Source organism: Myotis myotis, unplaced genomic scaffold, assembly GCF_014108235.1.
Source record: "Myotis myotis isolate mMyoMyo1 unplaced genomic scaffold, mMyoMyo1.p scaffold_m19_p_6, whole genome shotgun sequence".
Taxonomy (NCBI): Eukaryota; Metazoa; Chordata; class Mammalia; order Chiroptera; family Vespertilionidae; genus Myotis; species Myotis myotis.
In genome coordinates, this window is record NW_023416368.1 from 29406632 (window position 1) to 29434328 (window position 27697).

The following is a 27697-nucleotide window of genomic DNA, read 5'->3' on the forward strand; positions in this document are numbered from 1 at the left end:
AAATAACCAGAAGCTGAACAAAATTGAGACATGACATTCCCATTTCATGGATGAGAAAAACAAGAACCAGATAGGCTAAGTGGCTAGTCCCAGGCCAATAGCATGGAGCAGCCAAATGTGGTGAGCCCCTATTCTGAGACATCGACTTACCCTGGTTGAAGGTCCTCAGTGTCTGGACAAAAGCTCCGAGAGGCATCTTCTCCTTCTGCTAGTCCACCCGCCCCCCAGGGCCTGGACCCCATAGAATCACCAAGAATGTTCGAGTCCGGCCCCAGGACTAAACCGTTGGTGAGGGAGAGGCCAAGGCTGAGGCCATGGAGGGCCATGTCCAGGCCCTTTGTGGGCTCCTCAGTGTCCACCAGGGTGCCCCTCATCTCATGTCCTGGGCTGTTGTGGCTACTATTCAGGTCCTCGCTGGCTGCCATTCCATTCTGGACTGGGGGCTCCTCCGCAGGCTCCAGGCTGGGGTCCCGGGTGGCACCATCTTCCCCAGGCAATACAGATGGGAGCTTATCCTCATCCATGGCAGGCACTGCTCTACCCTGAGCTGGATGCTCCTGGGACTCCGTTAGATCTGCCGGCAGATGGAGGTGAAGGGGTGGGTCAGACAAGGCAGGTGCTGGGGGTCTAAAGCCCAGTGGAACCAGCACCAGGCAGCCTGCTTGGGGGCAGAATGATGGCCGAGATGACCTTCTCAGGATCTCCTAACTAGTGTCTGGGTCCAGGCTGTGGTGTCTCCAATGCCCTGTTCAAACCAGCCCCCCTCTCCTCTCCCCCGGCCCCCTACCAGTCTACGTGCCCCAGTCCTTCCTTCCCTGTTGTGCCCTCAGAATTCACCAAGGCCCCTTGAGGAAGACAGGTTGAGGGGGTTCGGGACTCCTCCAAGTGCCCTTCCTCTCCCACGAGTGAGTGTTGGAGACAAAACCCCAGGCTGACAGCAACCAGCCTCCTTGCCTCTTTGCATGTTCTCTCACCCTGGCTCTGGGAGCCAGACAACAGTGACTCTGTGGTGAATGGAAGGAGCTGGGAAGGGGCTGCCTTTAGAGTGGGAGTTAGGAGAGGAGGCAAGGAAGTCGACAGAAGTGCAGCTTTATCACAACAGAAGCCACCGCAGAAGCCAAAGTGAGCCATCCAGGCCCAGAGAAGCGCTGTCCAGGGTGCTGGGCAGGTGCAGGGCCACCCGAGCCTCCCTGAGAGCATAGCTGCCTTTGCTGCCCAGTGCCCAACGCTCTGGCTGTGGGAGGAATGGGGGGCCTGGGGTTCCCCTCCACACCTGGGCCTGCAGAGTTCACAGCCAGGAGGAGGAACTCGTGAGGAGGCTGCAAGGGGAAAGCCCTGCTCTGCCCAACTCACTGTGCCTCTCGCGGGTCCAGGCCTGGGCTCCTCCTCACTGCCCCACCCAGGCCAGACCCACTCCCCTCTGCCCTGCTCTGGGCCTGTTTCTCCTCTCTAAAATGAGGAGACCCGTTTTACCTGCCATTTCCACTGCCCCCTTCAAAAATGGATCAGAACCAGCCCACATTTCCCAGAGGCTTCCTGCCCAGATGTGATGGGCTGTGTTCTGACTCTCCCCTCATCTCTCTCTGGCCCAGCCCTACTCAGTCTAGGCTACTTTTTCCACCATCCCCCTCCCCCCACCATGATCTCTGCCACCAGGGACACAGAGCACCCTCTCCAAACAACTTCCTGCCTCTCTTCTTCAGGCCTCGGCGTCCCCCAGCACTCCCTGCTCCCCTGGAGAAGGGGCTCGGGGGGCTCAGGAGAGGCTGGGGGAGGAGAGGGGCTGGCCAGCCTCCTGGGCTGCAGCAGAGCAAGCTGCAGGTACAGCCACAGAGATTGAAGTGAGACCCATGCTGCCTGAGCTTGTCTGGTCATAAGTGTCACCTGAGGGACTTAAATGACATATTATGAGGCCCTCCCCCCAGACCTCCTGAACCAGAACCTACAGGAAACTGATATAGTGGGAGGAACTTCCCAGGTAGAGACCATGAGCCTGGAAAGGAAAGTGAGCTACTTCTCTGGGGGCTTCTCGGCCCTTGGGGGATCTCTGACACCACAGGACCACTGACGAGTCATTTCGCCCTGGCGTGTGGCTAAGATGGTGGGGCGTCATCCGGTACACAGAACGGTTTCCGATTCAATTCCTGGTCAGGGCACACGCCCAGGTTATGGGCTTGACCCTCAGTAAGGGGTGTGCAGGAGGCAGGCAATCGGTGTTTCACTCTCACATCCAGGTTTCTCTCCCCGTCTCCCTCTCTCTCTCTTTAGAATAAATAAATAAATAAATAAATAAATAAATAAATAAATAAATAAATAAATAAATTTGTTTGAGATTCATTTGACCTTGGTTGTCAAACATGAAGTGAAAGAAAAGGGGGCATGATAGGGGTTTGGGGCCCCAGCCCACCCACCCCCCTGAGTGCTAGCCCCCTAGAGTTTTGAAGCTTGTGTGAGAATAGATTTTACTTTTTAAAAAAGCTATCAGATTTTTTTAAAAGTCTGAAGCACCAGGCTCTAGGATATCTGGACCCCGGGGACCCCAGAGGGCTGGGCCCTGAGTGAGGGATTCTTTCTGGTTTGCCCTAAATCCCCTAAGTGGGACTAGCCACTTAGCCTATCTGGTTCACTGCTGCTTCAGTTGCTGTTTCACTCTGTTCCCATGGGCTGTGTGCTCAGAAGAGGGAGAGAACAGGTCATCTCCTCAGCTAGACTCCCGGGGGGGGGGGGGGGGCACTGAGAAAGGAGAGAGGAGGGAGAGCGGGGCCCTCTGGCCTGCTGCCTGAGTACTGGTCCTCTGGCCTGCTTTCCAGCCCAGGGGCCCGGATGAGCATTGGATCTGGGGCACAGGGCTTCACCCCATCCCATCGGGGTGCCTCAAGCTCCCACACCCACGCGTGGAGGCTGAGTCTGGCAGGGCGGGTGCCTTCGCTTTGGTCAGGGCTCGCCCTGAGCTCCCAGGAAAGCCTGAGATCTGAAAGCAAGGACCTCTTGGGAGGCCCCCCAACTTCCAGCAGCTGCCTCAGGCTGGTTCTAATCTTACCTGCCCCGCCATGTCCTCCTGCAGCTGGGAGCAGGATGGAGGCTCTGCCAACACCGGGCACTGGGCCGGTCCTCGGCTTCTGGGGGTGAGCAGACAAGGGGCAGCATTGAGCTCCGTTCTGGGCGGGGGGCCCAGCGTCCCTGCCTGGGCTGAGGGCCGACTGAGCCCAGAAATAACGGAGCCAGGCCCTCCCTCTCTTAATGAACCCAAGGGAGGGGCACAGACAGGGGGGCTTCAGGGCAGAGGTGTGACACTGCCCCAGGTCCTCACGCTGAACAATACGTGCCCTGGGACTCGTTGTTCCTTCTGGGGGACCCATCTGCAGAATGGGGGCATCACCTCTGCTCTCCTTCCCCAGGGCCAGGGGGAGAACTTAAGGTCATGAGTGCAGGGAGAGCTGAGATCCAAGGAAGAACAAACACACCACAGAGGTCAGGGAGAAAGGCCACCATGGTCTACCACAGTGAGTGGCTGCTTCTAGACTCAAGAGTAGCCTCACCACCCTCCCCCCACACCACCGAAAAAAAAGAGTGGTCTCCCTCTGCACCTGGCTGGGCTGGAGGTACAGGATGAGCCCCAGTTCCCAGGCCCCCTGTCAGACACTCCCAAAGGATCAAGGGCTCAAGTCTTCAATCAGAAGTCCACCTAAAGCAGTGGCCCTGCCCAGCTGCAGCCCTGCTGGAAGAGGGGGAGAGGCGGGCACAGCTATGCCACAGGTCACACATCCCAAGGAGAACGCCTGCAAATGATAGGCTGGCACTAGCTGGACCCCCTGCATCGTCTCAGCCGGAAACAAGCCCTGCTCTAAGCAGGGGCTCCCGCTAACAACTGCCTTTGGGATGACCTTGGGCTCAACAGCCGCTTTTTTCAGCACCAACCAAGATGGGACGCATGATGACAGAGGAACTCTGGCTGGGCCAGGCCTAAATGTCAAGCCGGACACTTTCTGGGTCTCAGCTGCTCCTGAGACAACCCTGCCCCCCCCCCACCCCGCACCCCTTCTCCCTATGGAAGCTAGAGCGAGCTGTGAAAACAAATTATACCACATCGCTCCCTCACTCACAACCGTCCACCAGCTCCCTCTGCCCTTCAGTTCGAATTCAGTCTCCTCGGCATGGCCTACAAAGGCCCCGCCTGAACTGGTTCACTGCCCTCTCCCCACCCCCAGCCCATCAGCCACGTGGCCTTCTTTCTGCTCCCTGAGCTCATTCCCACCTCAGGGCCTTTGCACCAGCTGTACCCTTGGCCTGGAATGCTCTTTCCCTAGATCTTTAAATGACTGCCTCTTCTGTCACTCGGGGCCCAACTCCAGCACTGCCTCCTCAGAGAAGCTCTCTGTGACCCCCCGCGCTCTCTCGCATGCCTCCACGGAGCAGCAGATCTGGGAAGCATCACTTAGCAGAACAGAAGCCTCCTTTTCTATCTGTTTCCTTACTTCCTGCCTCACTAGGATGTAAGCTGAGTGAGGGTGGGGATTATGTCACATTCACGGTTATCTCCCCCAGAGCCCAGCACAGTGCCTGACAAACAGTGGGAAGTTTTTAAATATTTAGAGATGGTAATCATCCCTGTTGTAGGCAGGGGCTGAGAGAGGTTGAGTAACATGCTCAGAGTCACAAAGCCGGAAAGTGGCAAGGCCAGGGACTGTAGGAGCCCATGGAAAGGCTGGAACAGGGCCCAAGCAGGGAGGGCTCCAGGGCCCTAGAAGACAGAGGGGAGAGTGCACGGGTGCAGTGCCTGTGTGCACGTCCGTGAGCAAGCATATAGTGCAGGCATTTGTGGGTGCAGACACACATGCAGACACACAAACACACATGGAGGACGCTGGGCAGCCACTCAGAAGGCAGTCCCCCTGGGTGGTGAGGTTGAGATAAGGATCCAACAGGCCTAGGGGCAAGGTTCAGAGCAGCTAGACCCATATCGTCGGCCAACTGGGATCAAGCCATTCTACTTTGGGAGAAGCCAGGGACAGGAAAGGGACAACCCAGTGCTTCAGACAGGCGCCCACATTGACCATAGCCATACCCAGTGGCATCAGGTGGCTGGGTGGGCTTGGGAGGAGATGGGGGCAGACAGGCCCACTGGGTGGAAGTGGGGGTTCAGGAGGCAGGGGAGCCCAGGAAAAGCAAAATCTAAGAGCCTATGTGGGATGCTCACGGGTGCTGAGAGCCCAGGCAGCGTATGTCAAGGGGGCTGGGGCCAGAGAAAATCGTCTGGAATGTCAGTGAAAAGGCAAAGCTGAGGCCACCGTTGTCCCAGGGAGCAGGACTGAGAGCCAACAAACTCCAGTTTTGCCTCCAACATGAGAAGGAAGCTTGGGTGAATGAAACTCCTCTTTTCCCGTGTACATCAGAGATTCCTAACAATTTCAAAGTCTTTGACTTCTTTGAGCATCTGATGAAGCTGTGGATCCCACCCCAGACAGACTGGCACATACGTGCATAACATGTTGAGTAATTTTTGAAAGGCTCACGGATCTCTAAAGCCCATCCATAGGCTCTGGGCATGAACCCCAAGCTGGAAAAATCCCCACGGACCTTCCACCTCTGATGCTGAACACTCAGAGACAGTTCTATAAGGGGGGGAAGCTGAAAACCTTTCACTATCACACCTATTCTATGCCCTCTGGGAACCCACCCACACATCCCCATTGGTCCCACTGCCCTTCCCCAAAATCCCTACTATACTGATTCCCTAGCTCACCCAGATTTTAGCGCATGGGCTGGGGTCTTCACACATACACAAACACACAAATATATACACAGGCAGTTAAATAAGAGAGCTGGCATGCAATTGGTGCTCAGAACAGACCTTAGCCAGCTGTGCCTACACCATTCGTGGGCACTCCAGCACTCCCCAGGAAACTGCTGGGCCACCGAGAGCACGGGCATCAGGGAGTTGATAGGAAGACACCTCAGGGGGCGTCACTGGATCACACAGTTAACTGTGCTCTCCCGCCTCCCAACACCAGCCTCTGCCAGCCAAGGAGTCTGGAAGTCAGGGCCTTCCTGTCACCCCGGAGCTCTAGGCACCCTCCCTAGACAAAGATCAACCTGGGCACATACCTCCTCAACGTCTCAATTGCCCAGGGCAGGGAGGTGCCCAGGATACAGAGGGATGTCTACCCAGGAGCCCCAGGAACTTTCCTGCCTCCAGTTCCCAAAGTGACCCCACTCCCTCTTAACGCACTTGGTCTTCCCAGCTTGGACCACCTTGTGCAGCAACAAGTGCCTCAGCCTGGAGCAGTGCAGTCAGAAAGGCCTGGCTTCAAATCCCAGCTCTGCTACCCACAGGCTGTGTCACCTCGGGAAGAGGTGCCCACCTCTCGCAGCCTCAGCATCCTCCCCTGTAAAACGGAGAGTGCTAACAGCATCTGCCTTGCAGGCTGCAGTGAGGACAAAGGAGATGGCATGGGTGCGATGCTCATCTCAGAGTGGCCACAGGTGCTCAGGGAACGGCAGCAGCCACTGCTCCCAGAATCCTGTCTCAGGGGAACGGGCTGGCTGCCCACACTGGGCATGGAACACACAGGAGAGCAACATGGGCAGCACAGGACACTCAATAGGCCCCAACAGACCCTTGTTCTTGGTTCTAAGGCAGGGACTTTAGCGGCCCAGCCTGAGGGTGGAGGCAAGAGAAGGTCCTGGGGGAACCAGGAGGATGGGCCAGAGAGAATACCCTACCTTTTCCTGAGGCAAGTGAGGACCCTACAGTCCTGGCCCCCACTGACGCTCCCACCCCAGGCCAGGCACCCTCCCAGCTTTCCATCTCCAAGTCACAGGTGTGGCTGGGCCTCCCTTAAAAGGCACCCATCCCCTTTAGGTGGTGCTAGTCTTGGGGTGTTAAGGAGCCCAGCACCACCCTGCTTTCCTCCTCTCATTTTGGCTCCTGAGGAACCAGCTTGCCTTGGGTTGTAGGGGTCTGGAAGGCCTCCTCTTTTTCCTGGTCAGGCAGCGGTCCCTGAGCCCTGGGTGCACATTTGCATCTTATCTGCATGTGCCCTGCAGCCTGCTGGGATTTCCATGGGCCCCTGAGCCCAATTCCTCAAAGGTCATCCCTTGACATCTTTTTACTTGCTTCTTTTCCCACCCCCAAGCCACTTTGCTTATCATTTGCATACATCTGCATACTGTTTTGGAGAGCCCTCAACACTGCTGAAATTCACAATGTCTCCTGTCAAATCCCAAATCATGTTTATAACTGGTGACTCTACCCGCAGCTGACTTCCCTATAGGGTAAGCCCTCAATTATCTGGGACCACAAAGGACTGGGCTATTCGGATGAAGTGACAGGCCGCTGCTCTCTCTTCCTGGATTCCAGAAGACACCTGGGACTCACTCTACTTCTTGAGCCACATTTGACCCATGAGCCTGTGGACTGAGAGTTGAACCCCAAGAGCTCTATAATGGACTGACCAAGTGCAAGTCCTCCCAATCAGCCCTGTTCAGCTAAAATACCTGCGGGGGAGCGGGCGGACCCACGAGGTTCAACTCTGAGCAGCCTCCCCCAGTCTAATTCAACAGCCAGAGAGAGGAAATAAGAAATTTCATCCTCCCTTCTTTGCCCAGTTTTCACTTACCCAGTTACTGATCCTCACATTTTCTGTCCAACGCCTCCCAAGAAAACCCCTCTCCCTCATCCCCTGTGATCTTCGTCCTCACCCCTTCCCCAACCTCTTGATTATGTAGCTCCACTTAACCCCTCCCTAGGTGAGTCCCCCTTCCCCTCCTCCCTTCCTCTTCCCCCATCCTCTCCTATTTTAAGACTTCAGTACAGAGCCTGACAAAGGTCGTGGTCTTCTTGGGGCTGGTTGAGGGCCAGCAGCATGTGGAACAAAGCGAGCATGTGTGAAAGGTGAGTACTGGGCCATTCCACTATTGCCTCCCTGTCCCCATCTCTGAAACTATCCCTCCTATTCAGCCATAGCCCACTGATGGGAGATCTAGTTGCTGGTAAATGCCTCATCCCTTGATGGACAGTACATGGGGTAGGAGAGAAAGAGTCAGGAATGACACCAACATTTGGGCTCTGAGCTCCTACAGCGGTTCTCAACCTGTGGGTCGCGACCATCGGAAAACACATATAGCATATCAGATATTTACATTATGATTCATAACATTAGCAAAATTACAGTTATGATGTAGCTACGAAAATAATTTTATGGTTGGGGGTCACCACAACATGAGGAACTGTATTAAAGGGTCGCGGCATCAGGAAGGTTGAGAACCACTGTAGGACTGAGCTGCCATTCCTGAGATAGGGAGGACTGGATGGAGCAGGCTTGGGAAGAAGACTTGGAGCTCAGCTTTGGACAAGCTAAGTTGGAGGTGTCTGGTAGACATGACTATTGAAATGCTGAGTAGGCTATTGGAGCTCAGAAAAGAGGTCAAAATTTGGGCTATAAATTTGGAACCTGGAAGCACGTAAATGATGCTTAAAGCCAACGGACTAGATTAAATGGGCATGGGAGTGAATGTAGTAGAACAGTAGGCAAGTCCTGGGGCACTCCAAAACGTAAGAAGCAGGGGTGGGGGAGAAGGAGACTGAGAGGAGCAACCCATGAGGTCAGAGGAAAACAGGAGAATGGATACCCTGGAGGTCAAGGAATTTTTCAAGGAAGAGGGAGAGATTGAACGTATCGAATGCCATAGATGAGGACTGAGAATTGGCCATTAGGTGTAGCAACAGGGAAGTCATTGGTGACCCTGAGAAGAGCAGTCAGTGAAGTCAGGGGAGTGAAAGTTCAATTGGAGTGAAGTCAAGAGAGAGTGGGAGGAGAGGACATGGAGGCAATGAGTCTAGACAACCATTCTGGGGCGTTCTGCTGTAAATGGGGAACAGAGAGATGCAGTGGTAGCTGGCTGGAAAAGACAAGAAAGCTATCTTTTAAGCTAGGAGAACCAACAGCTGGAGCAATGTCCCCAACTAGGCACAAGGGGGCAGGATCAGCGGGGAGGCCTTAACCAGAAGCAGGAACACTTCCGCCAGAGTGAGGAAGATGCTGGCAGACGGTGAATGTAGCGCTGGGAGTCTGGGAAAGTTCTGCTCGCTTTTATTTTCTCAGAGAAGTAGGAGGCAGTGTCTGTAGCTGTGAGGGAGAGGGGGGAAGGGGGCTCCGGCTGAGGGTGAAGGTGTAAGGCAGTCATCGGGTGTGGGGCGGGGGGGGGGGGGGGGGGGGGGCATGGCAGGAGAGTACTGAGAACCCACCTGAAGTTCACAGTTTTGACCTTAAAGTGAGGCCAGTTGAGCAGAGGTTTTTCTCAGCCCCATTCAGCTGCACAGGTCAGATGTGGAGCAGGTTGGGCAATGGATTTGGCCAGGGTTGGGGTTTTGCCAAGCAAGCATGGAGCAAAATGAGTTGGGGGACCCTTTTTTTATATATATATATAAATATATCTTACTGATTTTTCACAGAGAGGAAGGGAGAGAGACAGTTAGAAACATCGATGAGAGAGAAACATCGACCAGCTGCCTCCTACACACCCCGCACTGGGGAAATGCCCGCAACCAAGGCACATGCCCTTGACCAGAATCGAACCCGGGATCCCCCAGTCCACAGGCCGACGCTCCATCCACTGAGCCAAACCGGCCCTGGCTGGGGGACCCTTTGAGGGAGCGATTATCCTGACTTATAGTGGCCAGCTCCAAGTCCCTCCCCCCTGCTGATGCCTGAATGCCCACCATTCATTTGCTGCTGTGGGTTAGGCATGACTGTCCCTCTGCCCTCATCCCAACGTTAGCTTCTAAGAGGGTGGCCACAGGTAACCACCAAGACCTGGGTAAATGGCTTCCCACACACTGTTCCTTCAACCTGGGTACACCTCGGACCTCGCACACTTACAACCACATTCTCTATCGCCCTTCCCAAGCCATCGCACCTCATCTCTCCCCACCTCTAGTGGGACCCCAGTGCCAGTCCATTCTGCCTCATAAATCTCTCCTTATTCCAGCCCACCTGCCATATCCCTACCTGCCACCACACCACCAACTCCATTCCCTCTGTGTGCCATACACAGCAGCCCTGAATCCAGAGTCCAGCATGTTATGACCAGTGCCTTTTCCACCATGCTGGCCCAGCCAATCCCACTCCATCCTCCTCAGAGCGCCTTTTCTGGCACTCACATCTGTCCCATCACTGCCCTTTCTTCCTGCCTTGCCCCCTCCCCCCTATATCCCCTCCTTGTGCCCCCCAATACTTTCTCTGGGCCTCTCCCCCACTCTGACAGCACCTCCCCTGAGTTGTGGCTCACCCCATCCCCACCCTGGAGGTTGTGAATTCCTTAAGGCCCCATCAGTATCAGCTTAGTCGCCCTTCTCCAGCGTGTGGTCTGAAGTAGGAATTCGGTCAGTGTTGCTGGCCAGGTGTATGGTTGACCAGGTGGATGAAGCTTCTGGAGGCAGAGAAGAGGGAGGAATGGGATTGAAACAAAGGGACTCCTTAGCCAAGTGACCTAACTTAGCACCACCTCTTATAGGACAAGCTGATGACACGTGTCTCCTGATGGGATGCACTGAGAAGGACACAACATCACCTATGGGATATTCTTGCAAAAAAAAAAAAAAAAAATGTTTAACCTGAATCTACTCATGAGGAAGCAATAACACAAATCCAGAATGTGGAACAGTCTACAAGAGGACTGAGCAGGACTCTTTAAAATTGACAATGTCATACAAAGACTTTTTTAAAAAGCGGGGGAATTATTCCAGATTAAATGAGAATAAAAAGACATAAGTAAAAGTAATGTGTGATGCTTGATTACAAAAAAAAAATTTTAAACAGCTATAAAGGATATTACAGGGACAACTGCAGAAATCTGAATGTGGATTACATATTAGGTTAAATTGTACCATTAATTTCTTGGGTATGTTAATAGTATAGTCATTACGTAGGAAAATGTCCTTGTCTCAGGAAATTCATGCTGAAGTATTTAGAGATGGAGTGTTATAATGTCTGCAACTTACTTTCAAAAGGTTCAAAGAGAGAGAAAAAATGTGGGCAAAATGTCAACAATTGGCGAATCTAATTCTCAAGGTGAAGGGTATAGAGGTAGGTGTTCATTGTACAATCAGATTCAACAAGACAAAAAGTTCAGGGGGGAGGAAAGGAGCGAAGGGAGACACCCCAAAGAGTGGCGCTCCGGGCCTGGCTTGCCGGGGTGGCAGTGGGAAGAGAGGGCAGCCCTTCACTCCAGCAGCCCACACGGCTGGGGAGGAGTCCTGGCCGAGGCTGGGCCGGACACAAGAGTCATCTGGGACCAGGCAGACACAGCCCTGGAGTGGCTCCCCACCTAATGAGGGTCAAGAAGAAAGCAGACTTATCTGTGAGCAAACCCACCTGGGGGGACAAAGGCTCTGCAGTAACAGCCAGGCCGCAGGGAGACCAGTAGGAGCTCTCAGCCAGGGAAGGGCTAGCAGAAACATGGGCTGTGGCAAGGAATCAGGTCCACCCTTCCCCAAAACACCCCTCAAGGGGCGACAGCCTGAGTGTATCCTTCCATGTGAGAAGCCAGGCTAAATATGGAGCCTCAGACATAAGACGCCACTCAAAACAGATTTCCCTGGGAAAGACCATCTGGCAAAGGATGTCTAGAGCATCGTCTGTCGAGAGAAGTAGAGTCATTCCCCTGCAAGCCGACATCCGGAATGGGAATGTCTTGGTCCCATCTCTCTGAAAGACCCAGCTTAGTGCCTCAGTTTCCCCCAGGTCACCCCTTGCCCCAGGTGGAAAGGCACTCAGTCCCGCCTCCCTCCTTCCTTGCGCCTGTGAAGAAGAGAATGAGACATAGGTCCAAGCAGCACAGTTCTGCTCAGGTGCACATCCTGATTCTGCCCCCCCCCCCCTTCACCAGCTGCTGTGTGTGTGAGAGTACGTAGCACCATGGTTGTACTTGCGCTCTGGAAACTGAGTGAGGTACGATCCCCAACTCCCTCTCTCAGTCCTGTGAGAGCAGGAAGTCCTTCTTTCCAGCTAACTTTGTTCCCTCCCTCCAGGAAACACCGCAGGCCAGATCAGCTGGGGACGCCTGCCCCATGGCTGTCACAGCAGGACAGGTTGCAGGAAGAAGCCTCTCTGTGGGGCGCAGGCGGGGCCTGGCTTGGTGGGGTAGGAGTGGGAAGGCACAAGTCACCAAAGCATTGAGGCTCCAGCCCCTGCAGCAGGGAGGTCTTCCAAGGACATTGCAGTCATTCTTCCACCTGCAGCTGGGCCACCACCCACCCACTCACCCCGATCTGGGAACCCTCTGGGTCCGACCACAACCTGGGCACCTGCCACGATTCCACCGGGACCAAACCGCGCAACAGCCCCATTCAAAAGCCACAGCCTCTCACCATATGCAGGGGAGGGGGGATCTCTCCTCCAGAGATGTGGGATGGGGAAGAGCGGGCAGCCGGCCCCTTTTACTGATGCTGAGATCACAAGTCACAGAGTGCGCAGCTCCCCTAGGAGGTAGGGACCCTAGCCATCCCGGGAGGGGGCAGGGGGGACGCTCTCGGCCCAGGGCCAGGATTTGGCCTTGGGAGGGTCCACATGTCCCTTATCCACTCTCCCTCATGCTGCCTGCGGACCCCTCCCATTCAGCAGCTTTTGTTTCCAGGGTCTGGGAGACAGAGCTGGGAGCCCAGGGAATCCCATCTGCCTCTCCTTTCCTCAGACCCAGGCTGCCCACCTGCCCTGGCCAACCCTGAGCCTTCTCCCTGCTCCCCGTTCACCCACCCATCCAGCTCAGCCCAGCTTACCCTGAGCCGCCAAAAATCTCAGCCCCACTTCCATTCTGGCTGGGGCTTCAGCCCCCAGTTCTTCCAGCCCCACCCCCCAAGTTGGCCCCAAGATGAAAGGGTAAACTGAGGCAGTGTCCCCCTGTGCCTGTGCAGAGACAATATCCCCAGTCCTGACTCAGGCAGCTCCCAGATCCTCCAGGGACAGCAAAGGGCCAGAATGCCTCCTCCTAGAGGGGCGGCCAGTGGGAACGGGTGGTCCCCACATCTAGACTCCCTGCCCCACCCCAGCCCCAGCGGTGGGCTCCTAGGACCCCTCCCTCCCTGCGGCTGCCACAGCCATTATGTGCCTTCCGGGCCTTGCCCACTGCCTGCCACGCCCCCATGCAAGCCCCTGATCTAGCGGCAGAGCCGGCGAGGCCTGGCCGCCAAGCCAGGCTGTCAAAGTTGGGAAACTGGAAACAGAAATAAATCCTCAAAGCTGCTCCGTGGTAAAGGTGACTGCTGGCAGGCCCAGCACCCGAAAGTCCGGGGCCCTGGCCGCCAAGCTCGCACTGACACCCCGTAGCGCACACATGCACACTTAGGTTATACAAAAGGGGGGATCAGGAGCCAGCGCCCCGGAGACAATCGGGCCAGCCGGCCCTTACCCCCCCGCAGGCTGGCCTGGGGCTCCCTAGCGGCGCCCCCACCCCCTGGCTCAGACCTGGCCATCCCAGAGCTTCCTCTTTCGGCCCCATCTCCATGACAACCGTATCCTTCGGATGCTTCAGCCACCACTGAATGGATCTGGAAATGCAGCTTTGTTAGCAGACCCTGGCGGGAGGGCGGAGGGCGGCGCCCCACCAGCCAGCATGCGCCCCCCTATCCCCCCCGCACTCCCTCCCGGTCCCAGCCCGGCTTCGGCTCCGGGGCGGGGCGGGGTCCCGGAGCACACGGCCCTGGGGACGAGGTGGCCCCGCGGCCGCACTCACCGCTCCCGGGTCCAGCCTGTCAGGGCGGCGGGGCCATGCGGGGGCTGCGCTGGGCCGGCCGCCCGCTCCTCCCCGGCCGCCGGTGGCCGCCCGCCTCGTGCCTTCAGGTGGCGGAGCCGCGCTGTGCAGACGCCGAGCGGGGAAGGGGACTGACGGCAGGAGGAGGGACGGAAGGAGAGGGGAGGGGGCGGGAGGAGCGGGAGGGGCGGGGGCACTGCGGGCGGCGGGCGGCGGGCGGCGGGCGCGGAGCGGAGAGGCCACCCGGCCGGCGGGCCCGCCACGCCTCCTCGCCCAGGGCCAGCCCCGCTCCCGGCCGGGAAGGTGCGGCCAGCCCCGCCCCGCACCGCCCGCCCCGCCCCGCACCGCCCGCACCGCCCTGCCGGCCCTTTAAGAAAGTGGGGGAAGGGAGCGCGAGGGGTATCCCACCCCCCGGCCCCGCCCAGCCCCGCTGGCCCACCCACCTCGAACCCGCCCCCTCGGCAGGATCCTCGGGTCCCAGACCCTGAGCCCTCCACACCCCTACCCCCTCTACCCACCCGAGAGAGCGGACCTGGCAGGGGAGGAGCGTGGAGTGCGGGGGCAGGCAAGGGGGAGGGTCCCCAGACAGACAGCGCCCTACCTGCCCACCTACCTGCCTGCCCACCCACCTTCCTACCCACCTGCCTACCCACCCACCTGAGGAAGGCCGGGGGCAGACAGACCTGAGAGATGGGTGGGAGGGAGGGCTGCAGGCAGAGCTGGGAGAGGGGCAGGCGGTCCAGAAGAGGGGGACAAAGGGAAGAGACCCTGAGTGGGGGCGGGGGAGGGGGCCCATCAGGAGTCAGAGTCCCAGCGGCCGGTCAGGGTGTGGCACCCGGGGCAGAGAGACAGAGGGTGCTCTGGGCTGTGGAGACGTCCCCCAAGTACCTGGCCCACAGCCCCTGCCCACGCAGTGACCAGTGAAGCCTCCCACCCAGGACCCTCGCTCTGAAGGAAAAGGTTGACAGTGTTGTGCCTGCGCCAGACACCAAGCACTTCCTGCTGGGAGGCTCCTGGGGGGCAAGCTTCTCCCTCCCAGGGCTCTCACCCCTAGGATCTAGGGCAGTGGTTCTCAGCCTCTGGCCCTTCAAATACAGTTCCTCATGTTGTGACCCAACCATAACATTATTTTCGTGGCTACTTCATAACTGTGATGTTGCTACTGTTCTGAATCGTAATGTAAATATCTGATATGCAGGATGGTCTTAGGCGACCCCTGTGAAAGGGTCGTTTGACTGCCAAAGGGGTCGCGACCCACAGGTTGAGAACCGCTGATCTAGAGGGACCAGGAACTGGGTCAGGAGGGGAGGCTGAGCAGGCCCAGTCCCCCAAGAAGGGAGCTCAGGGCAGAGACAGCCCTACCCCGGGAAGCCACCTTCCCCTCTCTCCTGCCACGGCCGCCCACAGGGCTGCTCACTACACCCAGCTCCTTCCCACTCCGGACCTTTTTGGGGTTCCACCCTCTGCCTGGTCCGGCCTTAGATCCTGCTGTGCTCAATGAACTGCCACTCCATCCTCACATCTCTGGTGAAACGCCCCTTCCTCTCCCTGACCTTTCCATCCATACACCCAACAGTTAGGGACCCTCTTCTTAGGGAGGAGGGGAAGAGAAGAGAGGGTGTGCTGGCCTATGGGGGTGTCTGCACGGTGCGGGGTGACAGTCATTGGAGGCACAAGGTCTGAGAGTGAGTGGTCTCCTCCCTCTTCAGGCTGGGCCACACTTGAAGCATGGGGACACTTCTGCTACAACTGCGCCTCTGTGCCAGAGTCCCCCCGAAGTGCTTCCCATGGGCTAAATGTAATCCTCAAAGCAATCCTGCAGCCATTGGAGACTCCAAAAGCATAAGCCACTGGCTTAAGGTCCAGGAGGTCTGACCCTGTGGACACAGCCGGGCAGTTGAGAGGATACTCCGGCCACCCCTTTCACTGCCCAGCAATCTCTAGGACATCCCCACTGAGCCCAAGTATAAGGGGCCATTCTATCGCAGGCACCAGGATCTTACTGAAGGGCACAAAGGGAGCATGGCTCCCTACTGTGCTGCCCTCTACCTTCTGCCCTTTGCCACCTGTAGGCAGAGATGGGTGGCAATAGGCAACCAGTAGGGATGGTGGGGGGACGTGGAGGTGACAGCACTTTGCTTCCACTCTCCCCATTCTCAGGACCCATGGCTTTGAGTCTCAGCTGGACCATATTTCTTTTCTTTTTTTTTTTTTAATATATTTTATTGATTTTTTACAGAGAGGAAGGGAGAGGGATAGAGAGCCAGAAACATCGATGAGAGAGAAACATCGATCAGCTGCCTCCTGCATGCCCCCCACTGGGGATGTGCCCCCAACCAAGGTACATGCCCTTGACCGGAATCGAACCTGGGACCCTTGAGTCCGCAGGCTGACGCTCTATCCACTGAGCCAAACCGGTTCTGGCACCATCTTTCTTTTTTTAAGTTTTCTTTTAAATCCTCACCTGAGGACATGCTGAAGGAGAGGAAGGGAGAGGGAGAGGGAGAGGGAGAGGGAGAGGGAGAGGGAGAGGGAGAGGGAGAGGGAGAGGGAGAGGGAGAGGGAGAGGGAGAGGGAGAGGGAGAGGGAGAGGGAGAGGAGAGGGAGAGGGAGAGGGAGAGGGAGAGGGAGAGGGAGAGGGAGAGGGAGAGGGAGAGGGAGAGGGAGAGGGAGAGGGAGAGGGAGAGGGAGAGGGAGAGGGAGAGGGAGAGGGAGAGGGAGAGGGAGAGGGAGAGGAAAACATTGCTCGGTTGCCTTCTTATGAGCCCAGACCAGGATCAAACCTGCAACCTAGGTATGTGCCCTGACTGGGAACCGAACCAGCAGCCTTTCGGTGCACAGTATGATGCTCAAGCAACTGAGCCACTCTGGCCGGGCTGGACCATCCTTCTCAGCTTGTTACCACCTCATCTACCCAATGTGGATGCTCACCTGCCCCTTTCTTGTGGGGCTGGGCGGGGATGAAAGGAGCTGATGTGCCCACTCACCCAAGACCAGGCACACAGATACACTAACAGGCCATGGCTACCGCAGCTGTAATGCGCACTTACGCATGAATGGATTATTTCATCTCTGTCCACCAAGATGAACTGTGAGCCCCCTGAAGGCAAGATCTGCCTGTTCACAAGGTGTCCTCAGCACCTGACACAGCGTGTGGCTCAGTAAGCACGTGTGTAAAGGAAGGAAGAGGGGGGAGAAGGGAGGGAGGTGCAGCCACCTCTCTGCTTAAGCTGGGCTCGCTCAGAGCCGAGCCCCTGGCCTGGACCTGCTCCCGTCCTGGGCAGTGCTGGGCCCTGCTGCAGGGGGCATGAGCAGCCAGGCACCGAGGTTCTAGTCGGGCCTCTGCGTCCTGGCTGTGTGGCCATGGGCAGCCATACCCCCTCCTGAGCCTCACTTTCCCATGTCAAGTGGAACTAACTCAAAGGGCTCGAAGGACTGCCACAGGCCGCAGGTGGGCTGTGTGAGAGAGCTTTGGGTGCCATGGGCAAGGAGAGAGCTATTGTTATTCCTTGTGGCTACTGGTGCCTCTTGAAAGAGAACAGGGTCAGTGTCCCCCCATCCGGTAGCCCTAATGCACGACATTCCCCAGCATCCTTCCAGGAAAGAATCATCTCCAGCTTCTCCCCATCCCGCCTCCCCTTCTCCCCTCACCCACCTGAGAGTGAGTGTCAGGAAGACAGGTGCTGGAGGCCGGCCAGGGGCAGGGGCACAGTTCCCAGACCACTCATCCCAACTGAAAATGACCTCCTCTTCCTCGTCACAGCCAATGTCACCACCATCCTCCCCTCAGTGCAGGCCGAACACCCGGGAGTCATCCTTGCCTTTCTCTCACATTCGACATCCCTGGACAAGTGCTATGGGGTTTGCTTTTCAAAGTATGTGCCCAATTGGCCACTTCTCATCAGCTCTACTGCCACCACCCTGGCCCGAGCCCCCATCACCTCTCACCTATAGCCCCCTAACAGCTCCTGCTGCTTCCACCAGCCCCACTGCAGACAGCCCCAACACAGCAGCCAAAGGGATCCTGTTACATGTAAGACAGATCATGTCACTCCTCTGCTCCCAATCCCTCAATCCCGCGAATATCACGAAGAGGTAAACCACGTCTTTGCTGTGCTGCAAGGCCCCCCATGACCTGGCCCGCCCCCCCTCTCTGACCTCCTTTCCAGCCACACTGGCCTCCTCACTGCTCCTCCCACACACCAGGCACGCTCCTGCCTCAGGGCCTTGGCACTTGCTAGTCCCTCTCCCCCACGTAGCTGCATGACACCTCACCTACTCAAATGTCCCCTTCCCTGACCCCCCACCTAAAATACTACCCCTCCCTCACACACATCACCCCCTTGCCTGCGTCTTTTCCTTCATAACACGTTTATATACCACGTTTACTTGTTTATTCTGGTTACTGCCTGTCTCCCTACCATCACTAGACCGTAAGCTCAGGAAGGCAGGAAGTGTGTTGTTTCACTTCTGTATCCCCAGGGCCTAGCACATTGCCTGGCACATAGCAGGCACTCAGCAAAGCATCAGACAAAGAGCACATTAACAGATAAAGAAACTGAAGATACTAAAAAGTACTCTGGAACCCCCAAAAAGGGGGGGGTGACAGCACCTAGCTGGAAGGGTGGCCACTACCACAGCAAGGTGGTCAGAGAAGGCATCTGTGAGGAGCTGCCCCAGGCTGGGCATGCCCCCTCCAGGCCCACACAGTGCCATCATCTCTCCCATCACAGCTCGCATCACACTGTGTCATCATTGTCTGGCCTGGGTGCTCCATGAGGGCAACGACCCTTCTCAGTCCTCTTTGGGTCCCCAGCTCCTCCAGAGCCTAAGGTCAGCAGATAGCCCACAAGGTAATAACACCGAAGAATGGATGAATGAGTGGTCCTGGGAGAATCTACTCAGGGGCCGAGGGATTGTGACAGGGCCTGAGGTAGGGAAGCTGGGCAGCACGGAGCTAGGCAGGAAGCCAAGAGGCCTGGTGGGGAGGGGCGTCCTTGGAGCCTCGGGGTCTGGTCTGTGCAACACCCAACATTACCTACAACCCCTGGGTAACTGGGAGGCAGGCTGGGGAAGAACGGCCATGCTCACTGGGCAGCCCCTGGCTGTGAGGTAATGATTCCTCCATTCATTCAACATCTACTGAGTACCTCTTGTGCCCATGTGCCAGGCCCTGGGAGCAGGTGGGGGCAGGGCCCAAGCAAATGCCTTCCCGCCACAGCTCAGGGGCAAATATCCCTGTAGGTGGAGCTTGCTGGAGAAACAACTGATTTGCTTCACCCTGTTTACTACAAGACTAGAGGCCCAGTGCATGAAATTCATGCATTGGGGAGGGAAGGTCCCTCAACCTGGATTGTGAGAGGGCGCAGGCCAGGCCAAGGGACCCCACTGGTGTACAATCGGGGCCTGGGAGGGACATGGGAGGTTGGCCAGTCAGGGAGAGACCATGGGAGGGCTCCGGGATGTGCCTGGCCCATCTTGCTCAGTCCCTGACCCCTGGTAGTCAGTACACGTCATAGCAAGCGGTTGAGCGGCCTTAGTATATCATTAACATATTACACTTTGATTGGTTGAATGAACGACTGCACACTTAGCATATTAGGCTTTTATTATATAGGATAATCAAATTTTAGGTATGGGTTTACTACTTTCCTGCCTACTGCCTCCCTAGAATGTGAACTCCAGGAAGGGCAGGAACTGTATATCTTGTTATTGCTGGATCCCTGGCATCTAGTAAGGGCCTGGAGAGCAGTAGGCACTCAATGAGTATTTGCTGAATGAATGAATGAATGAATGAATAAGTGAGTGGTAGAATGTGAGCAAGTCCCTGAAAAAAAGCGAGGATTTGGACTTGCAGCCAAGAGAAGGCAATTTGGAAAAGGGCATCACCTGAGCAAGCATAGGTAGGGGGACGGTCACTGGAAGATTGCATGGCCCTGGGCAGGAGGGAAGAGAGACAGCTGAAGCTCGGAGAGCTGCCCGTCCCACCCCCTTCCCCAGCAAACTGGCCCTGGCAACACTGGTCCGAGACGGGTGGACAAAGCTGAGCAAGGAGTGCCAAGGACTTGCAGAGCCTAGACCTAGAGCCAGCCGGCTGTGGGCCCAGGGCACAGGCAAAGCCTGGCCCAGAACTTTGTCTGAGGTTCTTTGTGGGGCTCCTGGGAGCCTGTCCAGGGTAATGCCAGGAACTGGCCAGGGTGCTACGGGGTGGGCACTCCCCTGCCCCCGGAGGTCTGGCTGGCCATCCAGGCCTGGGTTAATGGCCGGTTAGGGAGAGGATCCTTACCCTTGGGGAGCTAACACCACCCCATTGGGAAGTCGGAGCTGCTAGGATTAGAGTGGCCAGCAGATCCTCTCCAGGTTACTGAGGCCCAGGAGCGGTGGAGATGCAAGGTTAGAGTCAAAGCTAACCCTTCCCTCACCCCACGCGTTGCCCCCAAGAAATTCAGCAGGAGGGAGTAGGACAAGTCTTTTTCAAAGCGAAGGGACACGGGACAAGTCGACTCCTGCCCAGGGATCGCTGCCAAGCCAGGATGGTTTGCAGGAGGGCGAGCGCCAGGTTGCTAGGGGGCCCGTGCGAGGTCCAGGAGGCTCTCTATCTCCCTCTGCTGGCCGGACCCAGAATTACCAGGGCGTCCCGAGTCACCCACCCAAGCACGGTCCTGGGTCCTCTGTGCTGAGCAGCACCCGCGCGCGCGCGCGCGCTCTCTCTCTCTCATCCATAAAGGAGGTGAATAGAGGTCATATGGGTCATCCCCTGCCTCAGCACCAAGCCCAGCCGCGCTCCGAGGCCCAGTCACGGGCCCTCTGCGCCGGGATGCTCGCTCGTTCTGCAAGTCCTTTGCCTGGTCCAACCTGAGCATTTCTTCAGCTTGGCCCAGGCTGTCTTGGAAGGCCATGCTCCTCCACAATACGAATGGAAACTGAGGGACCTTCTTCCTTGGAACCTCTGTGGGGAAGGGAGGGGGTCTAACTGGCGGCGATCCGAGAAGCCGCCCTGTCCAAGCCCTTCAGTAAGCAGTTGGTCACGAATGGGTTCTTTTGGGATCGTGGCGCCATCTCCTGGTGTCTACAAGAACTGCACCTGCCCCACCAGGCGCAATCGTTGGTTAGGCGAGACCACTGAAAACAATAATCACAGCTGCTTCACTTTTATTGAGTGTTCTGTGAGCCAGGTTCATGCTAAATTCTTGGCCTTATCTCATTTCATACATTATCTCATTTCATCCTCACAAAAACCCTATGGGGTGGACATCATTCATCCCATTTTACCTGAAGTTAGGAAAATTAAGCGGCCTACCCCAGAACACACCTCTAGTAAGTGGGAAAGGCCAGACCACTTCCTGATGGGTACTTTAACTGAGCTCTTCGGCCTGTACTGGAGGGGGCCGGGGAGTGGCCGCTCAGGAAGGAGCTCTATGGAAGAGTGGTCCCCTTTCCTACTCCCCTCCCCAACCTTGGGCGAAATCCACCTTAGCTTAGCTTTCCGCTGGTATAGCAGGGACTGCCCTATTAGTGTCCTTCTTCCCTGACAGCTGGGAGTTCCTCTAGGACATGGCCGTGGAAAATGTTCCCATGCCCCCTCCATTCAGCATGACCACGGAAGGCCCTCTGTATGCTCAGCCCCTTTCACTTGGGACTGACACACCCTGCAGGGCCCTACTCAGCCAATTCAGGACCTCAGGCAGGTACAGCGTAAGTGGTTGCAAGTGACAGAGACCGGCTTTGGTTCAAAGGGTCTCATGTAAATGAAAAGTCCAGGAGTAGATCCAGGCACAGGCAGCCTTGAATCCAGGCTCCCAAATGGGGTCTTCCTCCACAGCTGCAGCCAGTAGCCCACTGTGTTGGCTTCATTTCCAGGTAAGCTGTCAAAATGGCTAAGGCAGCTCTGAGCTTTGGTCTGGCTTTAAGAGCAGCATTGATAAGTAGAATAAAGCCAGTGCAAAAGGATCCCTTTAGAGCAGTGGTTCTCAACCTTCCTAATGCCGCGACCCTTTAATATAGTTCCTCATGTTGTGGTGACCCCCAACCATAAAATTATTTTCGTTGCTACTTCATAACTGTAATTTTGCTACTGTTATGAATCGTAATGTAAATATCTGATATGCAGGATGTATTTTCATTGTTACAAATTGAACATAATTAAAGCATAGTGATTAATCACAAAAACAATATGTAATTATATATGTGTTTTCCGATGGTCTTAGGCGACCCCTGTGAAAGGGTCGTTCAACCCCCAAAGGGGTCGCGATCCACAGGTTGAGAACCACTGAGTTAGAGGGTTCAGTCAAAACCAACAAGATGGAATTTAATGAAGACTAATGGAAAAGCTGACATTCGGGTTCCAAAAAAACAATTGTACAAGTTCAGGGCAGGGAGACCTGGATGGGCATCCATCCATCCATTCTTCCGTCCATGAGAAACAGTCCAAGGTGCCCATCTAGAGGGAAATGGGTCGTCCTGGCCAGGTATCTCAGTGGTTACAGCATTGTCCCAAGGTTGTGAATTCAATCCTCAGTCAGGGCACATACAAGAATCAACCAACGGCCGGTCGGCGTGGCTCAGTGGTTGAGCGTCAACCTATGACCCAGGTGGTCATGGCTCGATTCCCCGTCAGGGCACATGCCTGGGGTGCAGGCTCTGTTCCCAGTGGGGGGCATGCAGGAGGCAGCCAATCGATGGTTCTCTCTCATCATTGATGTTTCTATCTCTTTCTCCCTTCCTCTCTGAAATCAATAAAAATATATTAAAAATAAATTTTAAAAAAGGAATAAACCAATGATGCCTAAGTAAGTGGAAAAGCGAAGCAATATTTCTCTCTCTCCTTCTCTCTCTAAAAAAAAAAAAAATCAATTAAAAAAAGAATTCTATACAATGGAATTCTACTCAGCAATAAAAAGAAACATACTATTAATGAGTCTCCAAAACATTATGGTGAATGAAATAAGCTAGACACAAAAAGAGTAGACCCTGCATGATTCCATTTTTATGAAGTCCTACAAGGGGCCATTATGGGAAGAAATCAGTGGGGACAGGAGGTGCTTAGGGAGCTTTCTGTAGTGATGGAAGTATTCTACAGCTTGATGGCATTGGTGTGTACAAGTATATGCACTTGTCAAAACTCAACCAGTGGTGTGCCTAAGATTTGTGCATTTCATTACATATAAATTTTGCTTCAAAAAATCAAAGAACCACAAACAAATATTGAACTCCAGTTAGTGATATGCTAAAGTCTACTGTTACCTGCAGCTTACTTTGAAATACATTTTAATAAATGAAATGATGGATAAAGGAGGGATGCATACATAATGATAAAACAAATATATTAACATAAGTTGTGAATTCTGAGTGGTGGTTATAGGACTGTTCACTGTAAATTTTGAGGAAAAAATAGTCACCAGAAGGGGCCAGTCCCACCCAGAGTATTATACCCAGTGGAGAACTGCTCAGGAGATGAAAGGCTGCAAAGATTGTTTGGGGGGAACTGGGACCCTTTAAGCTAGAGAGAAGGCTGGCTTAAGGATGGAAAGAGACAGCCTGCATGTAGCAGACAACAGCACTGTTCTGTGCCCCACAGGATGAGTTAGTTCCAACAGTTGGCTAGCACAGAAAGGCCAGTCTCACTAGAAGCTGTCTACAATGGAACAGGCTGCCTTTTAAGGTAGTGAGCTCCCCATTACATGAAGTGTGCAAGCAAGATGGGCAGCTGTCAGAAAGGTTAGAGAGGGGATTTTTAGACTGACGAGGAGAATGAACTGAGGGCCTCTGAGGTCCCTTAAAGCAACTCAACAGTAAATTTGGTAACCAGACAAAGTGTCAAGGAAACTCTGAGACCATTTCTGACATTGGTGGCAGAGGGGGTGGGTCGGGGAAAACTTTCTGGAGAAGGAGGCCAGATGGTTGTCCTTTGTCTCAATCTCCAGCCTGTGGTATGTGTCTTATACTGACGCCCTGTTTCAATAGAAATAAACAGGGTCTTTCTCCATGAACCTGGTTGGCTTCTTATTTCTCTCTGGGCCTCAGTCTGCCCCTCTGTTCAATGGTCTCAGCTGAAACCATCCATATTTTTTTCCTCCTGGGATAGTTAAACTGCTAGTCACACACTTACATGGGAGGGCTGGGGGGTCTGCAGTAGGTTGTTTTGAGGAGGACCCTTGTTGTACCCCAGCTTAGACTCCCTTGCACTTGGCAGAGGTGGCAGTGGCCCCAGAGGTAGGCCAAGGGCTCAGCCAGGTTCCCTAGATACCATTTCCTAACCTGCTGCCTCAAGGGAAAGTCAGAAAGAAAGCCCATGTTACTATGGGTGTTGTTACCATGGTGATGAGGGCATACATCTGAGCTCACCCCAGGGCCCTGCACGCTCCTCCCCAGGGGCTTCAGGGAGGTCTCAAGTCCAAGCCTCCCTCCCCAGGCTGTCCTGGCCCTGCCCAGGGTGGGGGAGTGCTCTGATGATGCAGGGAGTAGTGGGGGCGCGGTGAGGCCAGGGGAGTGAGGATCAGCACTGCCCTGCGATGAATTCATTCAGGGTGGGCCAGTGGTTAGAGCACAGGAGAGGTCAGGCAGGCCTGGGCTGACTCCCAGTGCTGAGTGACCTTGGCAAGTGGCTCCACTTCCCTGAGCCTGTGAGGAGAGGATGTGGCTTTGAGGATGAAAAGCGATGCCACTGGCATGGCGATGAGCTCATGGCTTCATTTTTTCCGCACACAGCCGCTTGGAGGCGGAAACAAACCGCAGAGCCCGGCAGACGTGCGACCCCAGACCTGCCCCGCAGCGTGCACCCCAACCTTCCTCTCCCACTCCTTAGTCTCCACGCCTTGGTTCGGCTCCCTCGGCTGCCCCCGTGCGGTCCTTCTCGGTACTGCAGCAACCGGCCCTGCTCCCCTAGCCAGTGGCAAAGGCGTCCCTGCGGCCTTGCAAAGTTGGGACATGGAGTCATCTTCTGGCCTTAGGAGGACAAACACTTGTTTCCAAACCTTCAAGCATTGGTCGTCATTCTCAGAACCCAGCCTGAGCCCCTGGGGATGGCTCCGGACCCTTCTTGCTGGCTCCGGACCTGTGGGAGGAACCCAGGAAGCAGCACTGAACCTTCCCCGCGGGGGTGGACGTCGTGGGCAGGAGGGAAGTAGGTACAGCACGTTCTTAAGGAAGGTCACATAATGACCCGAGACTTCGGGGGCTGTCCACACACACACACATAAGCACCCACATACCCAGGCCTCCATGTGCACACATACACACACCCAAACGCACCACTTGCCGATGCGACACACTGCCCCTTGCACACAGGGCAACGTCACCTGCCAATCAAACCTTGTTTTTCTGTGCATCCATCCCTCTGTCCCCGTGTCTCCCCTCAGCCCCACCCCCACCCCTCATCTCCACAACCTGAGGAAACTATACATTGCAAATACAAACTCCTTTCCATGGCCTGACGCCCTGGATTATCCAGCCCTGCCTACCCCTCAGACCACATCACCCACTACCGGCCACTTGCCCATTGTTCGCCATTTCTCCAGCAACAATATGCAGCACTCACTCCACTTCCGGTCCCCGCATTACTGCTCCCTCTCCCTGAAATGTTCCTCCTCCTCCTCCTCCTCCTCCTCCTCCTCCTCCTCCTCCTCCTCCTCCGGGTCCTCCGCCCCCTTCCCTTCTTTTAGGCCTCAGTGTAAATGCCATCTCGTTCCAGACATCAGAGCCTCCAGGCCACTGGAGCTAAGGACTCCCTGCCTCTCTTCTCTCTAAACGTGTTCCCTTCAAAATGTGTATCCTGATCATTAGAGAAATGCAAACCAAAACCTCAGTGAGAGACCACTCATACCTATTGGGATGACTACTATAAAGCCAAAACCAAAAACTAACAGAAAATAAGTGCTGGTGAGGATGTGGAGAAGCTGGAAGCCTTGTGCACTATTGGTGGGAATATAACAGGGTGCGACCATGTAGGTGGTTCCTTAAAAAAAACAACAGAATTACTATCTGATCCAACAATTCCACTTCTGGGTATACACACAAAATAATTGAAAGCAGGGTCCCAATTGACGTTCACAGGAGCATCATTCACAATAACCAAGAGGTGGCAGCCGCCCAAGTGTCCATCATGGAGGAAAGGGTAAACGAAATGTGGTGTGTGCGTACAATGAAATAGTATTTAGCCTCAAAAACGAAGGAAATTCCGACACATGCCACAACATGGGTGAATCTTGAGGGCATTATAAGCAAAATAAGCCCCCAAAAAGGCAAATACTGTGTGTTTCCACTTATATGAGCTACATAGGGTAGTCAAATTCATAGACACAAAAAGTAAAGTGGTGGTTGCCTGGGGCTGGAGATGGAGGGAAGTGGGGAGTTACTGTCTAATGGGCACAGAGTTTTAGTTCGGGATGATGAAAACAGTTCTAGAGATGAGTGATGGTGACGGGTGCACAGCAGTTTGATGGACTTAATGCCACTGAACTGTACACTTGAAATGGTTAAGATAGTAATTTTTATGTTATGTGTATCTTACCACACTTAAAAATATTAATTTACAAATATGTATCAAACATTTGTTTGCTTGTTCAATCCTGCCTCGCTTATTAAACAGAACTCCACAAAAGCCGGGCTCTGTGTGGCACACGTACTATGTGCTGTCAGTCACTGGGGACACGGAGAACAAGACAGACAAGGTGCCCACCCACCTGAGGCTCCCAGCTGGGAGCCAGGGAAGAAAGACACTGAACAAACAAGTAAACAAAATTAGCGCCGTGTGGAAAATTAGAAGCGTGAATGTAACAGCGACTTCAGGGGTGTCAGCGGGACGGTCAGGCACACCATCCCAGAGGAGGTGACATTTATGTTAAGACCCAAGAAACAATAGTCATCAAGCCTCTGGGAGACCAGAACTGCGGACAGAGAGCAAAGTGCAAAGGCCCTGAGGGGGCATGAGCCTGGTCTGCTGGAGGAGCAGCAGAGAGAGGAAGTGGGGGAAGCAGAGGAAAGGAGGACCTGGAAAGGAGAGGAATGGAGGGCGTTCCTGGTGGCCGAGGAGGGAGGCCTTCCGTGAGTGGCAGCGTACAAGGGCCCAGCTCTGCACTAAACGTATTTTGTGAATTAGCTCAGAGAATGCTCACAGCAGTCCTTGGGGCGGGTCCAGTCATCACCCCGTGGCGTAAAGGGGGGAAGAGGGTCAGAGAGCTTGTGAGTTAGTGGGTCTGGGATCAGAGTCAAAGACAAACAGTAGGAGAGGGAGTCTCATGCACCCCATGCTGCCTGCTCCACCCCAGCCCCCCCCCCCCGGGGGGCTCTGTTCCTCTCACCCAGCTGCACTGCCACCCCCACTCCCTCCACCTTAAGCGCCAGGGCCTCTGACAGGTTGCCAGGCTGCTGGCCGATCACTGCCAAGGGGTTTCTGTTTCTCCTTTTACTCTCCCCCAAAAGTAAGCCACGAAAAGAGATCACCCCTGTCCCTCACCTAAGGAAGGACAGGCTCTGGGACGGGGGAGAAAGAAGCCCATCTCTGCCTCCACAATAGCCTGTTTCTGAGGCCCCTCTGTAGGCCTTGCCCTTGGGGAGCCCCATCTTAAGGGGAGGAGCCAGGAAATTCATGAAGCTTGCCAGGCTGGATGGCCACCTGGCAGTCAATGAAGATGCCCCCAGAGGCCAGGGGCAGCAACATCTTCAGGCGTGAGGGGCTGCCTTCCCCGATGCCCAGCACTGCCCCACACCCTGAACTGTGGCACCTGGAGAGGGCAAGCCCCGGGAGGGCTGAGGCCTCCCACCGGCTGGGAGGTGTAGCACAGAAAAGGAGGCAGCTCTGCTCTCACAGCTCCCGGCTGACACAGAGATGGAAGGGTCTGTCGGCTACCCAGGGCTGGTCCAGAGCAGGACCCGGCTCGGAATCAAAGTGCAGAACCCCTTGTTCGAAACGCAAAGGGAAAGGACCAATAGGAAAAGCACAAAGTATTAT

General features: G+C 55.2%; 1 protein-coding gene across 3 annotated transcripts in view; it reads right to left on the reverse strand.

The window, feature by feature from the left end:
- PSD2 (pleckstrin and Sec7 domain containing 2) overlaps positions 1-13904 on the reverse strand; it is a 40876-nt gene extending 26972 nt beyond the window's left edge. The window contains exons 1-3 of one of the 3 annotated variants that reach the window (XM_036315563.1): positions 13732-13904; positions 3041-3119; positions 151-574 (exon numbers count right to left, since the gene is read on the reverse strand). In XM_036315563.1, coding sequence (XP_036171456.1) covers positions 151-524 — 374 coding nt within the window. In that variant the 5' untranslated portion in view covers positions 525-574; positions 3041-3119; positions 13732-13904. Of the gene's footprint in view, positions 1-150; positions 575-3040; positions 3120-13463; positions 13547-13731 lie in introns of those variants that run through there. The other 2 variants (XM_036315564.1, XM_036315562.1) reach the window with 2 other exon arrangements.
- Positions 13905-27697: the final 13793 nt, after the last annotated feature.